The sequence below is a fragment of the Anarrhichthys ocellatus genome, unplaced genomic scaffold (assembly GCF_004355925.1).
Source record: "Anarrhichthys ocellatus isolate YVR2014 unplaced genomic scaffold, GSC_Weel_1.0 scaffold30, whole genome shotgun sequence".
Taxonomy (NCBI): Eukaryota; Metazoa; Chordata; class Actinopteri; order Perciformes; family Anarhichadidae; genus Anarrhichthys; species Anarrhichthys ocellatus.
In genome coordinates, this window is record NW_022280060.1 from 4,870,558 (window position 1) to 4,888,782 (window position 18,225).

The 18,225-nt window shown below is 43.5% G+C and overlaps 1 protein-coding gene across 2 annotated transcripts in view; it reads left to right on the forward strand.

Moving 5' to 3' along the window:
* Nucleotides 1–18,225, forward strand: part of ssbp4 (single stranded DNA binding protein 4) — an 85,739-nt gene that overhangs the window by 3,522 nt on the left and 63,992 nt on the right. For both annotated transcript variants that reach the window (XM_031864378.1, XM_031864380.1), the window contains exons 2-3: nt 6,637–6,709; nt 10,842–10,903. In XM_031864378.1, the coding sequence (XP_031720238.1) occupies nt 6,637–6,709; nt 10,842–10,903 (135 nt within the window). The remainder of the gene's footprint in view (nt 1–6,636; nt 6,710–10,841; nt 10,904–18,225) is intronic.

Consider the following 18,225-nt stretch of genomic DNA (forward strand, 5'->3'; position numbering starts at 1 on the left):
TGTGTGTGTGTGTGTGTGTGTGTGTGTGTGTGTGTGTGTGTGTGTGTTTTTGTTTCTTTCCAAAGCCTTGACACCAAGGCTCGAATCCAATCTGTTCAGAAATGCAACATAAAACGGTCACATGTACATTGCACAATTAAAGTGGATTCCTCCACGCAGCCAAGGACTCGCCATACAATCGCTGCATGGTTTCACTGTCTTAAGTTCACCGGCAGCCGGCCCAAGTGGGGAGTGAAGTGATGTCTTTGCACGTCCTTGAGAAGCGTTATTGTGATCGGACATTTTGTGAAAAGAAAACATTGATAATAATAATGATATTATTAATAAAAGCAGAGGAAGACCTGGCGCCCTTGCGACCAAAGAAATTAATTACGCTCCACATTTTATTTTCCCCAGCGTTTAATTTAATTTAATTTGAACAGGGGTACAGCAGCTTCACTATTGATGTCACCTTATTATTTAGTAACTGGAGCCTCTTTGAAATGTGCACTGATGAATCCAGCTTCCTAATTAAAGGTGCCATTCACACAAAAAAAAGATTTAATAGCTGGAGCAAGCATCTCATTTTTTTTAAAAGCACGTTCTTAATTTTCCAAAAGAATTCTGCGTTTGTTTTCTAATCTTCCGTGTTTGTTTAGTGACAGTTTTGTGCGATTTCAAGTGTTGATGAATTTGTTTGGGAAAGGAACTTCAAGAACTTCAAGTTAATCAGTTTGTTCTAAACACGGGCTTCTTTACATCCTCCACTCCTCCTCTGGCTCCTCCCACGTATTTACATGCAGTTTAATGGGGATCTTCAGGTCTGAATGCATGGTTTTGATTCTACACAGATGGCTCTGCCATCTGCATTTTACCCCTTTTGAAAGGAGCATAAAGAGCTACGCGCTAACACAGGCAGAAACATTGCACTAAAAGTAAAGAAACACTTGATTTACCCTCGGCACCCTTTGGCTGACTGCTTTCATTCAGACATGTCAACAGTCAATTAATGCTGCCTTTCGTCAGCTGCTTTGGGTGCATCCGCACAAATCTGTTAGTTTTCTCACTTGAAATAAAGGAGACAGTATAAATATTGAGGCTTCGTGCCTGAAGTTGTTAATCAGTTTGGCGACAGAGCACACAGAAGAGAAGTGTGTGTGTGTGTGTCTTTTTATTACAGAGAAAAGCTGCTGCCTCAACAGACAACAGGTACTTAAGAAAGACTTCATGTGTTCCTGAGGATGAACACAGAAAACAAAGGATTTGATTGGATTATTGAGGTTAAAGTTACCTCATATTACTGTCCTCATTAACTGCTGTGGGAGAAGAGGTGATAACAAAACGATGTCAGCGATGTCAATATGATCTCTCATCACACACCGTTAAGGATCCGTCTCCTCTGCCTCTTTTATTAAAAAGACTGACAAGGAGCAAGTTATCCTCTGTTAAACTCTGAGGTTAGAGGACGTTCACAGGTGAGCGTGTCGATAGGTAGCCGTCACGGAGTCGAGCTCGCTGCTGGGAGAAAGCGAGAGGACTAAATTTTTGTGTGTGTGTCAGTGTGGATTAACCCATGGCTAAAGCCAAGCGTGTTTACACGCGTACTGACACTGATTTGTTTTGACAAAAGGAAATGCCATAACAAAGCCAAGCAAATATAAACCGTGTGTGCAGTGGGAATAAGCTTTAGTGAAACAGCTTCACGGTATTACAGGTGTCTCTAACCGCCATCCAATCTCTCATTCGCCTTCAAGGGAAACATCACTGCAACCACACCCGTTCACCACGAACAGTGTCAGATCTTTTCTGCTTTCATACCATGTTTATAAATATTTAATATTTAGGAAATAATATTTTGTGTTTTTTTTTTTTTTTATCCAGCTACGCTTTGTGCTACATTCGGTGCCCCTCTGAATACATAAATGATGCATGCTATCCATGTTTCTTCTTTTGTTAAAGATTGTATATGAAAGTGTGTGCCGTAACGAGCCCCGCTGAACCCTCCTCCATCACTTCCTCCGCTCATACCTTACCTCACCCTGCCCTCGCTGCTGAATTATTGAAACGACGACATGAAAGTTAATTTGCTAACTGTCTGTGCTTTAGCTGGCTAAACTAAGCCGAGATGCCCTTGTCTCTGGAGGCGAGCGAAGGAAAAGGGAGGGCTGGATGGGGCAGCCTGGGGCTAAATGTCAGGTGTGTTTCCTGGGGACGAGGCAGTGGGAGAGATCTCCTTGATGTGTGGACATTGAGCAAAGCACTAGTTAGGCCGCACAAGGTTAGGGCCGGGAAGGGGAAGAAGATCGCAAAAAGATGCATTAGATCCCCTGCAAGTTGCTATATGGTGGAAAAACAGTTTATGGTTTATTTCTATTTTAATGTAAAGTCACTCAGCTTTACATCATGAGCCGCGACATTTAGTCAGCAGTCAAAGTGCAGGTTACATGTTCCTCCTCACACTCAGACAGATCTTCTTTTCATCTCATGTAATTTGAATCAGAATACGTTATCGTTAAATTTCATCTGCGGACGACTTCAGCCGAGGAAGGAGGCGAGTGAAATGTGTTGCAGAGGAAACGCGAGCCGTGGAGTGGGCTGCGTGGTTGTGGTTTGTCTTGTAAGCATCTCATCTTTTATTCCTGAGTGACATGTGTAACTAGTGCAGAGATCACAGGGAAGGAATTCAGGTTTACAGTATCCAGGGAGGAAAGAGTTGAGGCCCTGACCTTCAGTTTGACACAGCTCTCCTGTACAGTACAACACCCCCCCCCCCACATGACTCCTTTATCTACCTGGCCTTCCTCGGGCTTTGCTCCATCAGCTCGCAAAAAAAAAAAGTCCCCTCCTTCACCGAGCTACACTTACTGTTTATGACAGAGTAACACAAGGTGTCCCCTGAAGCCCGGTTTGAATGAGTGTCTTTAAATAATGCATTACAGCCGGGGCAGGTGCCCATCACTGAGCGATAGAGCCCCTGAGATCACACCAGGGTCTGCCATGAAAATTTCAGTGCATTGCCGCAATGCTCATGGGAATGTCTGTTCGATCCTGTACAGTGAGGACAGGGTATATAGGAGCTGATGCCTGCCGCTGGGTATCTCACACTGCAAAGAGGACCTCATTTCTATATTTTACACCAACAGACGTCTCACTTCACCCAGTACCAGGGAAACGTAAACGCCACCTGAACAGCTCAGGCTCACGGTTACTTCAGTGAACGACCAAAAAACACAAAGCTGAACATTTTAAATCCTATTTTTGCCCTCTCATTAGCCAATGAGCGCAAACCATACAAAAAGATCAAATGCAAGTATCGTTTGACTGGAGAAGTTTCGATACTACCCACACTCACACACTTTTACAGTTTCTGAGTTTGTTTTACTCACTAAAGTACATCCAAACAGTGTTTTCGTGTTCATGGATGGCGCCCCCTTCATTCCTATAAAAGTTGCTCTCTGGGCGTATCCTCGTAAAAACAAAAAAAGCTTCCTCAAAGATCTGCGTGTTTGGGCCGATAGAGCGTGCACACGTGAGTCCTCCAACCGAGCCGGGTGAAAGCAGGGGAGTCCATGACTTCCGTGGGCCGAGCCGGAAATGTTAGTGGACCTAATGGATTCAATTCGGATAATAAAAATATCTGTTTTGGGGGGTTGTGACACAAAAAAATGTCATACCTGCTACTTTTCCCCCAAAAAAATGATTTGGGGTACATCCCATTATTATTCTAGAAGTTGCAATACCCCACGTGGCCACTACACCAAAATTGGGAGACAACTCCTCTATGTAAAATTTACAGTTAATATTCTCCCTGAAAAGCATTTATTGTGAAAAGCTCGATAAACTTTTTCATCATAAATATGTAATTTGCTGATTGGATGTAAATGTATATAAAGAATGGACATCGCGTTCACTTTTCCAGACAGAAAATGTTCTTTTCACATTTTCAGACAACACGTAATTAAACGTGACAGACACTGATCAGTTTCACTTAACGATACCAGGAGAGTCACTCCATTTGAGATCAATATTAAAAATTTACAACAAGCAGTTTGCTCCTTCTTGTGACTTCTCACAATCCTTTTTCTGCACACCGGACCTTTAAGTAGTGACGCCTCTTTAAAGAAACACTGACATACACGCTGTAATTAAAAACTCTGTCGAACTATAAATCCTCTTTTATTTTTTTCAGTGTGTTGACACTACGTAACTGAAATGGGTGATGATTCAGTTGTATCTGATGTAAGAAGGAGAAACGGAAGAGGCGATAGCATCTAGTGTCTAATGCGAGTTGAAACTGGTTTGGACCAGCTGTAGCAGATCGTTTTCTCACATCAGAGCAGAGGGTTGTCAGGACATTGCAGTGAAATTCAGTGGTATCTTTGAGGAGATGATGAATCAGGTTGCTCAACTGTGGCTCATTATTGATTCATTCAGTATCAACTCAAACATCATACCTCTGTGTCTGCTCTGGCCTTGATGCATTTAATCAGCATAAAAACAGTCGCCCTCCGTACATGAAAAAGCACGTCCACTTTGTGTCAGACACGGAGACGGTTGCATACAGATGATTTTGGGCTGTGATGTCTGTCCAGACTGGTCCGAGTGAGAGGTCCATGTGTGTCTTTCTGCAGCTTCATGTGTAGTCCGATGAGGACTCTGCAATATATACTAAATATCTGAGATGATCCTGATGGGTTTAGTTGCAGACACAGAAGAATAAGAGGACAACATTGTCGTTATTAAGTTGTTCCTCGGTGGAGACTTGAGTCGGGGCCCAGCTGCTGTAGACTTGATCACCTTCTTGTCTCACCAGGGATGAGCGATAGCCGAGTTAAGGCAAAGATGGTGACAAATAACAAGGATAAGTCAGCTGTTAAGAGAAAGAGAGAGCCGTGATCTGGTCCCCCCCCCCAAAGAAAATCACACTGTGAAATGTAAATGGTTCAATTTTAGTGGATCGGGTTCAGAGCAACTTTCTGCCCTTTTATGCTTCTTCAGTTAAGACATGCCTTTGTTCAACATTTGGGAAATACACGTATTTGCTGAGAGTTAGATGAGAAGATTGATACCACCCTGATACCTTTACGTCAACAGGACACTGTTAGCTTAGCTTAGCATAAAGTTTCAAAACCGCTCTGTCTGAAGATAACAAAATGCAACAACCAGCACCTCTTAAGCTCATTAATTAAGAATTTAAGAAACGCTTGTTTAAGTCATTTTAAAGACAGAAGTGTAAAAACAGACCCATTGTGCGTCTGCGAGGGGTTATGTGTTGGACCGTTTCTTAGCCAGGAGCACTGACTTCATGGAGTCTGCTCATCTTGTTGCCAGGCAACCAGACTTTTACTTGCGATGTGAAAACATTACATTAACTCTTTGTATCAACAAATCACACAGAAAACTGTCAAAACTGGCAGAACTTGTCGTATAACAGTCAATTGAAAATAAATTATTTGTTATAAATAATAATTATTTCTCGTTGCATGACTGAAGTGTTCAAGTGGCCAATAGAGTACAGTCGGCATTATTCTCCTTTCAATGACAGTTGCCACCATTGATACATGCTGTGCTGTTTTCAGCCATTTCAAGGAGAAAGTGCCATTTTTTTAAAGCTTGATAAAGACATTTTCTTTTTGATATGAACCCACTGAGAGTCAGTGATGTTGGTGTTTTAGCACAATGTTTGTTTGTTGCAGTGTCTCAATTCGGATACCTCCGTTGCACTTCCATGTAGTACGCTGTGTACACTATATGTACTTCTTTGCGCGAGGTGGACAATCTCAGACCGTCTCAGCCATTTTCACCAGTTTGGTGGTCCGTCCCCTTCAGCTTCGTAGCCAAGATGGCAACTATTGAGGGTGAGAAGTGTTCCGCCTTCCACACTCAAACGTTTTGACCGTCGTGAGCACACCATCCGGGTACTCTCGGTGCACTGCATTTTGCCATACTTATACTTCTGCACTCAGAGTAGCAAGTGTAAGTACGCAAGAACACAAATTGAGATAGAGCTTTTGAATCAAATCTTGTCAGTATGTGAGATTTAACTCCAATTAGATGCTCATATTGCTCTACTCTATGTCTGCCGGTTATCTGTTACAACTTGATAAGCCAATATATTTTTAATGACTATGTTTCTGTGAGTTTGTTTAAGTAATATTTGTTATATCTGATGCATAAACAGGCATCAGCATGTGCGTGAGGCCTAAAAATAACAGGAATTCAACAAGCAGCCCGGTGAATCCGACTTCAGCCACGTCTGAGGATATTTTTCGTCTCCTCTGTCCGTGTTTCCCTCGGTGTCTACACTGTCTTGTTTTCAGCCTCTGTGCCTCAACGGCAGAGTTCCTAAAACCACAGGGATATGGCCGAGTGCCACGGAGGCTCTTTAGCCCAGAGCTGCAGAGCTTTACATCACACATTTACAACCCCTCCACAGTGTATAAGATCCCCAAACTGTGAAATCTTGTTTATCCAAGCGCCATCTAAAATGACACCGTGATGATTTTCTGCCAGCTGTGCACGTGTGTGGGACTTACGTTGACGGGCTACTTGGAATGAAACAAGTGTGGCACATCTTAAGGATGAAGAAAGAGCATGACCTTGTTTTTTATTCATTTTGTAAACTGACACCTTTCTCTCTCTCTCTGTGTTTTCCAGGTTAGCTTTATATGTGTACGAGTATTTGCTGCATGTCGGCGCACAGAAATCAGCACAGACCTTCCTGTCAGAGGTAAGACGTTCTTTCAGTTTGACTTCCTGTTTCTAAAGCGTGAGTGTGGTTCCCCCTCTATTGTATGACCAGGAATGGAATTCACATTATAAGTTGCTCTGGGTTCAAGCAGCTGTTGAGCAATCTCACTGAAAATCTAAGACAATACTAATACATCATGAGCCAAGACTTGTTTTTTTATCTACTGCTGCTGAGCAACAGCAATGTTCTCTTGAGTGTTTATTAATTTGGGACAATGTAAACATGGCATCGGTTGGGCTACTAAATATGATTACCCGCCCTTCATTATTAGCTCTAATTTGTCATCATAAACATTACTTAATTAGAGCAGTTTGACATATTGTGAGCATGTGTTGCTCATTTGATAAGCAAAGTAAAAATCAAGTTTACCTTTTAATATTTGAACCAAACACGACCATGTGTCGCAGGTCTGCTGTACTTATTAGTCTCATTTTAGGCCCCGAACTGTTGAAGAGGTAATGTCTCTAATGTGTTGCATCCTCTTCCTTAATGGACATCCTTCCTGCTAATGGTCCCGTGTCCAGGCCGTCTCCTGTACAACACCTCTCCTGCCCCACTGGCTTTATTCAGCTCCACTTAATACACTCCCCAACACTGAGAGGGTTTTAATAGCAAGCAAAGGCAGGTCCATATTATTCAACTTTAATACTGACAGTGTTTATCTCTCATTTCATCTGGTGAGCTCAGTGTAGAGTCGCATAGAGATACTGATGCATCTGCATAAACTCACACTGCACACCCAGAAGTGAGAGTCTAGTGAGCAACAGGCGGTTCAGCTGATCATCTGTAAGAGTGCTAGCGAGACGCTTTGGTTCATTTTAAAGTTGAAATTAGTTTCTCTACCGGTTTCTTGTAAAAGGCAATGTTTTATCTAGAATTAAAGGAATAGGTCAGCATTTTAGGAAATGTGCTCATTTGCAGTTTTAATTATTCTATACCACTCTCATATCTTATATATGTATATATATATATGTTTATATATATTTAATATGAAGCTAAGGCTAGCCGGATTTAGCTCAGCTTAGCATAAAGACTGTAAACAGGGTGAAACATTTAGCACTGACCAAGTCAGTTAACATATTATATCCTGTTACTTTAATTCGTACAAACACTGAAGTATAAAAAACGTTTTTTGGGGCGTTTGTCCCGGACTTTATCTCGGTCGAGCACAGTTACTTCCTGGAGTTTTGTCGTCACCGTGAAGTAGCCAGGTAACCAGTGCTGACCCCTTTTTTTCCAGTCTGTATGCTAAGCTAAGCTAAGCAGCTACTTGCTGTAGCTCCATATTTATAGTGCAGACATGAGAGTGGTTTACATTTTCCCATCTGTCTCTCAGCAAGAAAGGGAATAAGAGTGTTTCCTAAAATGTCAAACTATTTATTGAATGGGTTGCACCTTTAGAGTTGATAGTGATAGAGCTTTTGTTAGGTTTGCCTATAACTGCTTCCAACCACAACCATTTATTTTATGTCTTACTTGGCCTGGGCCACAAAACAAGCTGTAAAAGAACTGTCACTATCAATGCGATCATTTTAATCCCTAAAAAAAAAGTCATATCTCTTCCAGTTGAGTTGAAAAGATTTTTGCAAAAATAAGAGAAAACACATAAAAAAAAAAGAACATATCCCAAAATCACTCTTGCTGGGACGTGGATGTATCAATCAGACAGTAATTGGTTGCCTTAGTTTATAGTGTGCAGGCAGGCTGCCGGCAGGGCGGGCAGTGCTGCTGGAGGCCGTCCCAGCTGCCAACAACCACGGGCGGACGTCTAAAATATGAAGCAAAGCTGGGGGGAAAGCAGCACAGGGAGATCAAGTGGTGGGGCTGCAGAGAGCCTCGCTCATTGCAGAGCCCTTGTGGGTGAATCTTCCCTCCCGGAGATTGAGCATTATTGGTGAGCTGCTGGAAAGGGGTGAAGTTCTGGGTCGCAGGCAACCGGAGGCACACACAGAGACCCAAACACACATTTAAACGGCCTCCAACAAGAATTTAAGCAACATGTCCACAGATGGGGATTAGAACAACATACACGCAAACACACACACACACACAAACAATCCATGTCCACGAGGCATGCATGCAAAGACTGCTAAGTCAATTTGACGCCAGTTGTCTCAAAATGTTGCGCCTGCAACCGTATATTGCTAAATGATTTTGTTTATTTCAACCACAGCATCGTTTGTGTTTTGCTGTCTTATACGGTCGGAGTCGGTGTATTTGGATTAGACTAACGGTAAACAAACACAGCAGCTTGACCGTTCACCTTTTCAGCTTCATGCAGCAGTAGAATGTACTCTCACGAGTATTTGAAGAAAGGTTGCACACGGAGATGATTTGTTATACTCATCTACATGTTCGGTTACCCTGTTCGCACTAAGTCAACGTTCTCCAAATCTTTCTTAAAGCACACAAAACCTGATCACCCTCTCTTGGCTATGATTTCATTCCTGTAATCCTTTCGTTTCGTCGATCATCTGCCGTTTTTTTGCTTCTGTTCCTCTCTATTAACCTCCTGTTAAACCTCCTCACTGTTTATTCTCCTGCTTGTTTGTCCACGCTACAGTGGCTGAGTGCCTTCAATGAATGCAACTAAAGAAAGCGCCTGCAAATGGAGAAAAAATATCTTCGAAACAAATTAATGCAAATAAATATAACGCACTAAATTCAGAGAGATACACATGCATAAGGAGCATAAATGCACCGCAAATATAGACGCGCTGCAAATCAAATACAACACAATAGAAAATCGTTGAAAGCTTTGGTCTGGAAAAAGCAAGTAAGAGGACTATTGCTTACTGATTATCGATTAATCTGCCATTTAATCTTGATTAATCATTTTGTCTCTAAACTACCGCAAGATAGAAAAAACATACATAATTTCCCATAACCCCAAGGCGATGCATTGAAATAGCTTGTTTTTTTCAATTTGTATTTGTCTAAAACCAAAAAAAATGCAGTTTATTAAATAAATGATGAAGAAAAGCATCAAATCCATAAACTTGTACACCCTTTACTCGAATTCTTACTTAATAAAAATGACTAAAAATTACAAATCAACTATCAAAATAGTAGTCTGTTGATAGAATAATAGATTAATTAAAATAAACATTGTTTTTATTTTAAAAACAGTTCAGGATGTCACGCTAAACGTGTTCTTTGCAGTGCATAGAGATCACTCAACCTCAGCACCTATGTACCTCTCAGTCTCTTTCTCTCACACACACACACACACACACACACACACACACACACACACACACACACACACACATAAATGTTTCAATAGATAAGGGACTTCTATCCTCGCAGGTAAACTGAAGGCCCACACACTCACACCTGTTCATCTAATGAGAGCGCTATCACCTGGACTCTCCTACCTCAATTAGCCTCTGTTCCTCTTCAGTGAGGAGCACACACACACACACGCGCACACACACACACACATGCTCATATTTATTGTATACACACAATACACTTCTGTCCCCGAGAGGACTTTGCCACTCTATGCTTTCCTGCACAGTGCAGCACTCAGCTCTTTAGCAGCATTAAATCAACAAGCCCAACCCACCTACGGCACATCACATCACTATAAACTGCACTGGGGAAATCTATAGAATAGACACTTCAATAGAAATCTGAAGCTAGGATCTACTGTATGGAAAACAAAGACAAATCTTGCTGCTGTCATGCTGTCCTCACAGACTGGTGAATCACGTATGTATGACTATGTGAATGTGTGTGTGTCAGGTCAGTAGGACTGTGTGTGTGTGTGTGAGAAGCAGGCAGCAGGGTCTGCTATCTCTCATTGGATCTTATCTCGGTGTCCAGATTCAGGCAGGAGCTCTGCTGGTTTGTGAGGGCAGTGGAGAGGGCCGCTGCTTCAAGACAGCCACAGTTTCTTATCCGGGAACTCAGCGCTGCACTGCACTGTCGCTGCGCCGCCCGTCGGCTTATTTTTCTGTCCGACTATCGCTCTGTCTGGCTAAAGTTGGGAGGACAGTTGAGCAAAATGATTACGATATGCATAAAACATGCTGCGATGTCTAATTTTTAATTTCCCTCCTCTGTCTTCTCCCCTCCATCCTCTATTGCGCTTCTCTCTTCATCTCAGATCCGATGGGAGAAGAACATCACACTTGGGGAACCTCCAGGATTTTTACACTCATGGTGGTGGTATGTACATGTTGATCCTCTTGCTCTTGACCACACACACACACATGTTATTTCAACAGCTTACGTTCATACTGTAGAAGTACTCTGAAAGAATGTGCAGGGGTGGAGCGGGACAGTAATTGCAGGGAATGCTAAGTACATCATCTCACACATGTTTAAGTGCTGTTATTCTGGCGTCTCTCTGATTGACAAGTGAGGTAACTTGCCTTGCTTTTTTATTTAAGCACTTTTTAAACCTCCCGTCGAAGTGTGCACTGTCCAATCAAAGTGAAAATCAGAGACAGATCCTCTGTCACAGTGGTTCTGACACTGGGGACCCTCCTCCAGATAAAATCCAGGCAACATATCGTTGTATGTTGATATGGTTTCGATTGCGGGCGGTGGGCTACAATTTGAGCCCCCTTTAGCCTACATGTGTTTACATTTTAGGGAGTTGGCACCATTGAAAGTATGCCAAATTAGCAATTAGTACATCTTGTTTTTCAATGTACAGACAACTATCAGTGGGTTACTTTGATACTGAAGAGAACTTAAAAACGGGGTTATTCTCAAGCAAGTTCTGACAAGGAGTGTGTTTTTTTCCCTGTGATTTGTAAGTGGACGTTTGTTTGCCGTGGCCATCAGGGGTAATGACATCCTCAGAAAGCACAAGTCACACTAAATCAATAAATATATGTATCATGTCTGTCTGATTTCCTCGAGTTATGACTCGAGATGAGAGGGCCATCTTTGACGCATATAACTTCCTGTTGTTTTTAGAACACCACCTTGTTTTTTCACCTCACCCATCTATCGCTTCACGTCTGACCCGCCATGCCTCCTCACAGTTTGAAAACCTTTACTCCGTCGTCAAGCTTCTTGAGACTTTTTAACCTTATGCTCCATTTAACAGAACACGGCTCTGACGTGGGTTGTTCCACTTTTCTTTCTGCATCCTTAAACAAATCTGTCAGATCTCTTAATGCTAGATGAAACGAGGACAGTGTTTTCTATCTGGCTGGAAGAAGGGGGTCAGTGGGCTTAGGGCCTGACACGTACACTGTGCATGTCTGAATTAGAAGGAATGGGAACACCCAAATGTAGGATTCCCCTCTTTCCAGTTGTCAGGCCAAGAGCCAGAAAACCCAACTTAAAGGCAAGGAGGCGAGCAGGCAGGCAGGGATGAGGAAGCTGGGCAGCTGGAAAGGATGCAGACAACGAATCAAGCAGCCAAACAGACAGGGAGGTTGAGAGGCTGAATCCTCAGCAAGGCAGCACTAGAGGCAAAGAGAGCCAAGATAAGAGGTTTGACAGGGCCCGCTTTGTTTGTCATTCATGCTATCCTGCTCATCCCTAAAGCCCCCCGGCCGGCCCTGTGTAATAAACCCGGACATGCGGCTTCATTCATTCATCCTCTCTGGCTCCAGTGTGTGTTGTAATTGTGGAGCCTGTTGACATGGTTCATAATAGTCCTTAAAGAGCCTGGCTTCTCTCAACCTGACAGCTCTCAATTGGACAGCTACCAGTAATGCTGACAGAATGACATACACAAACATACAGCGCAGCGTAGGTTTGCTCTCGCCTCTGCCTGAACCAATAAGAGGGCTCAGGGAGACTGCCCCAGTGTGTGTGTGTGTGTGTGTGTGTGTGTGTGTGTGTGTGTGTGTCTGTGTGTGTGTGTGTGAGAGAGAGAGAGAGGGAAACAGAGAGGGAAGCCGAGCGCTCCTAGTGTGTGTTCTGACTGCATTGAAATATTTCAGCAGAGTGTGAGAGATGACCTCGTGTGTGCGTTGAGCAGTTGGAGGGTAGGCTGATGATTAGCCGGGCTGAGCGGGGCAGGACTCCGGTCTAGTATGACCTCGCTGAGGGGCGTCTGTCTGGGCCACACAGCACGTGGACGCGGAGACTCACTGGGGGGGTGGGGTCCGGGGGTCGGCTGCCGGGGGAGTAGGGGGCGGGGGGCAGGCGGAGTCCTCTGTCCACCCCTACACCCCCCCGCCCCCCCCCCCCCCCGCCCCAACCTCCAGCCTCCCCCCAAAACAAAAGCTCCAGATGGTAGGAAAGCCACCAACCTCCCTCATCCCTCACCCTTCGCTCCCCCTCCCTCAACCTTTGTCTGGAGGCCTGTCCCTTTGTTTGCGGAAGAGAGACCCCCGAACGGATTAACTCTTTGCATTCCAGCCTCTTTTGTGTTAAACAGCCAAATCTAAGACCCCGACCCCGCCGCCACCCCTAGCCCCGCCCCCGTCGTCCCTTCCTCAGCACCTCACTGGGGTTTTCTTCCCTCCTGTCTCTGCTTCTGTGGCTGTTTCCTGTAGGATGGCGTTGGCGGGGGGCTTCAGAGTGAGACCGGAGCTGTAAAGGGGGGGGGGGGATGTTGGGGGAGGAAGAGGGAGCCTGGCGGTGGGGGTCACTCATCCACATCTGTTGTTATGGGTGGAAGGATAAAGAAAAGGCTCAGCGAGGGCTGCAGGTGTTGATTGTGTCATTAGCTCCCTCTCTATTGGCTGCTGCTAGTTGTCTCCTCCTTATCCCCAAATCGATTGCTTTAACCAGTTTTCACTGGATGGCCACTGACTCCTCAGTACACCCCCCCACACACACACACACACACACACACACACACACACACACACACACACACCCCTCACCCCAACACACAAAACATACACACACACACATGAAAACCTCAGCACAACAACAGTATGTCGAGGGATCATCTCTGTGATTGCCTCCCGCTGAAATTCTTATTTGTGAGGGGTAGAGAAAACAGTGAGAGTACAGCCGACCTCTGCCCCTAAATGTCTGGACTGCTCTTTATAAACACCGGTTTCAGAGAGTCTTCTCCGCCTCTTTCTCCTCTACTACCCTCTCCTTGCTTAATTCATCCGTCTTTCCTCAAAACGTGTCTTACAGATCGTAAATTGGAGCAGCTGAGTTTGAAATACTGTTCACAACTTCAGCCTCCTCGTCGAGTGCGACGTAGGAGACAGACCATCGCCTAGCTGTTGCATCTAAATACAATCCAATAGGAACACTAATACAGTCAATTCAGCTAATTCAAAAGGAGCAGCACACTGTTTGTTTCTTATCTGGTTTCACTTGTTAACAAACTTCTATGATAATACAACAAAACAAAAGACTAATTAAAGCAGGTATGCCTACGAGGCCAGCAAGGGCAGTAATCATCTTGGAATAATGCATCGACAGTCTCAAGTCAGAGTGACGGGAGGTTTCCTGTTCCTCCCATTCCTCCGACATTGCAGCATATTCAAATCCATTTGTAGTGGAACAGAAAATCGGATATATTCTGCAAATGCAGATCGCCTACTGATGGCTTCCTTGGATACCCTGAAAAAAAGAAAACTCTATCAGTCTTATCTCAACTCTTTCTGCGGTTGAAAACTACTTGAAAAGGTTCACGTTAGAAGAATTAAGGTTTGGTCCCTTCACCTTTTAATAACCAAATTTAATTAATTAATTTTAAAGCAGTTGGTGCAATCAGTGGATTTTGCTTTTGGAGGCAAAGTAAACCTGAGCAGAGCTTGCCGAACGAATTGGCATCTTTCGGCAAATCTGAGAATCCAGAAGAGAAGAAGCTATCGCGTCACGTCTCGTGTCGTTTTATTTGACCTCTGCTCCACAAAGGAGATGCAGCGTGGTCTGCAGTCAGCTGCGAGACATGTGTAGAAGTAACAGGATTACCGGTTACAGACAAAAAGCGTGAGTATTCGCTACATCACCAAGCTTCCAGCGAAACCCATTTTGCAACAATGTGTGGATTAATTTTGCACTGCCACTTAAACTGTGGGATTGGGCACTCTGTCTTTGGCTGTCCAGAAGGTCTCTGAAGTCTCCACCGTGTACCTCAATGCAGGAATTTCCTCCACCTGCATGTGTGAACATCTTAACAACACACGTATTTGAATTGTTGGCTCCTCTTAAGCCGTCACTGTGTTTCTATTTATTAGTCCAAAGGGAGTATTCCTGATTTACATGGCACAGTGGTGCTGTTGTTTTCTCCTGCTCGCTGGATGCGTTGCTGCTACCAGGAGAACAGCTGATGCTTGAGTCAAGGTAATAAAGACAACTGGAGGGGTTGTGTTTCTCCGCCTCCATTCTGTGATTGCAGCGTTTTACCCCATTAAGAGGAGCCTGTTCTGATAAGAAGCAGCATAGTCGACTCTCTGAAACTTTTCTTTGGACTCATTCTCTGTCTGCCTCCTTATCTCCAGCTGTTTCCATCTCTGTCTTGATGTCCATGTATATTTCCTTCTCTCCTTACTCCTCACACAGGATTATCATGTAGACCTGCGGCTGGCAGCCCGTATGTCTGTCTCTCTGTGTCTTTTGTTTGGAAAAGCACATTGTAACCACTGGCTTTGTCAGACCACAGTTAATTGCAAACAATTTTCATGATGGCATTTAATTTTAGTAATTGTCTTCTTCTGGACGGCTGGTCGCTAATCCCTTCCTCCTCTGTTCTGGATACAACGTGTGTGTGCGTGTGTGCTGACAGTGCCAGCTCATATTTTCTTTGCCTTGTTTCTCACTTGAATGAATGAAAAAAAAGAGTTTGCATGACCCCAAGCTGCAATTTAAATCTCCTCCTGTGACTTCAAAGTAAGAGCAGTTTAGGTTTTCTCCTACACAGAGTTGTTTGGCTCAAATACCATCGGTTACTACCCATAATACCATAAAGAGCTTCCCATGATGAGATGATTAGATTGAAATGATTAGATAATTGGATAGAACATTTACTATTACAAGAGTGTGCAGAGTACAAGATTTCTCGCAGATTGCTGTTGCTAATTAACTGCGAATTTTGACTTCCCAGATCATTTCTAATGATTAGTGTCTCCAAAAAGGAAGAGACAACAACTATGACAAGAGCTTTTTTCTGGAAATGTGGGTGGGATTGTCAAATCAGAGATAGCAATGGTCCCATCCAGACTTTGCCTGGATTCAGTCCCAGTGATACATAAGATGGTGCACTCGATGGGAATGGATTTTTTTTTCCCTGATTGCACCCTGGAAATCATTAGTACAACATTAGAGTGATTCTGCCTGCTAATCCAACACCTTTTCACACCTAAGGGCTCGGTTGTAACTCTACAGAGGAACGAGTCCTGCATCAACCACCTAAAATGATATGAGAATAATGAAAGTCTTGGTTTCTGCATTTAGTCTCATCCACCAGCGATCCTGTTTCAGATTATGCAGAGCAACCGAGAGAATGAGATTTTCCTGCGTGGCTCAGACAGAAGCAGGTCAGCTGCTCAAACCGCAATATATTTCAGACTTCACAGGCCGTGAGATGTTAGATCACCTTCCCCCCCCCCCGCACATGTACCTGGTTGTGTCTTTTCGGGCAACAAACTGTAACCTACGTTCCGTTTCATTTCCCTGAGAGCTGATTGGATTTGCGATGGCCGAGCCTTTTCACCGCGGCCCGTGGCTGACGGAGCAGCAATCTTTTTGACACCGACCGATGGATATGATAATGTACACTGGCTTTATTGTCAAGTGACAGAAGGGCAGCGCGACACGCGCACCATATGTGTTCACTGCCGCTTTTGAACAGTCCCTCTCTGTTCCTTCAGCGCCCTCCTTGTCTAGAGGGGACCCCAGTGTTCACTGAACGCCTCGGGGCACCAACTCTGTCTTTTAATCTTTAAATACTTTACCAACACATTTCTATTGTAGTTCACATGCTTTGAGCGGTTGGTATCATGTGCCGACGGGTTGAAATATCTTTTTTACTTTCAGGACACCCATTGTTTCCCTCTTGTTTTTCTTGGTGTCCTCCAATAGCACAAACAGCTCAAAGGAACATGAGCGAAAGTGCAGATCAGTGATCAGGGATGTTTTATAATAACCATATTTAGGAGATGATAGCACTGAACCATGAAAATCAAACAACTTGTTCAGTGAAAAATGACCAACATATAACAGGATGCTAGTGAGCAATTCTCTGACACTTATGGGCAATCAGCTAATATTTTCTGCTCGATTTCGCAGTCCGTCAAATCAAGTGTCACGGCTGTCCCCGACATCAGCACAAAGAACGAGTGTAACAGTTTATGTGCGCCTTTAAATGACAGCAAGAATGAGTTCAGCAGTTCTTTTTTTAATATGTATAAGCTGTCCATGAAATCAATATCTTGAAGAAGTAGAAGTCCTTAATGTGGACCGGCTTAGCAGGTACTTCATTTCAGTGCAGTAATTAAGGGCCCATTTGGAGTGGGGCCTAGTGGCCCCTGTTGCCCTGAAGGAGTGGGATTGGTCTCATTAACTAATATGAGAACGGCTGATTGGGCAGTAAGTAACATAATCACAGCTCATTGGTCAATAACTTGCAGGTCACCAGGGCAGATTGAGAGGAGCATTTGGTGACCCGTCCTTCCTGGATAAAAGCTCTCTGGAGGACTGGCGGACTGTGTGGAGGCCAACGTGAATCTGAGTGCTGAGGGTTCCTGTTTTTACAGGGCTTTTTAATAGGGCTTTGTATCCAATCACTGGGTCTATAGCTATCAGAATTGAAAACCGGAAAGTAGAGCTGAAATACCTTGTCCATGAATGAAAAGGCAATTAAATTAAATACGTTTTAAGGAAAAATGCTAAGTGAATGTATGCTGGTTTCTCTATGATAGTAAACTAAATATTGTTGGGTCTATGACAGTTTGTTAAACGAAGCAAGCTATTTAAATATGTAAACTTGGGCTTTGGAAAATTGTGATGGGACCCATTTTACCAAACAATTAATCAAAACAATAAGGTACATCAAGAATGAAAATGATTGTGAGTTGTAGCTATGTGAGTTTACGTTATCGACTTATTGTACGATATTCGTACATGACCTCAATATTTAATGTTATCACCTTCTTGTACGATATATGGACATGACCTCGCTCATTTTTACGCTATCAACTTATTGTACGATGTATGGACAAGACCTGAATCACTTTTTTACGCTATTGACTTATCGTAAGATATATGGACATGACCTCGATCAATTTCACGTTATCGACTTATTGTACGAGATATGGACATGAACTCGATCCTTTTTAATTTTTCGACTTATTGTACGATATCTGGACAAGACCTCGATCCTTTTTACTTTATCGACTTATTGTACGATATATTGACATGACCTCTTTGATCGTTTTTGCTGAGCTCATAATTGGCCCTGGTGTTTACATGCGTTTGTTGACACAGAACACCAGAATAAACAGCAGTGCTTTTCCGACCATTTCCAAAAATTTTGCATTCTGCAAAAAAGCAGATTCCCAGATGTCACTCTTACTTTTAAGACATTTATTGAATCAGTACATCCAGCTTGT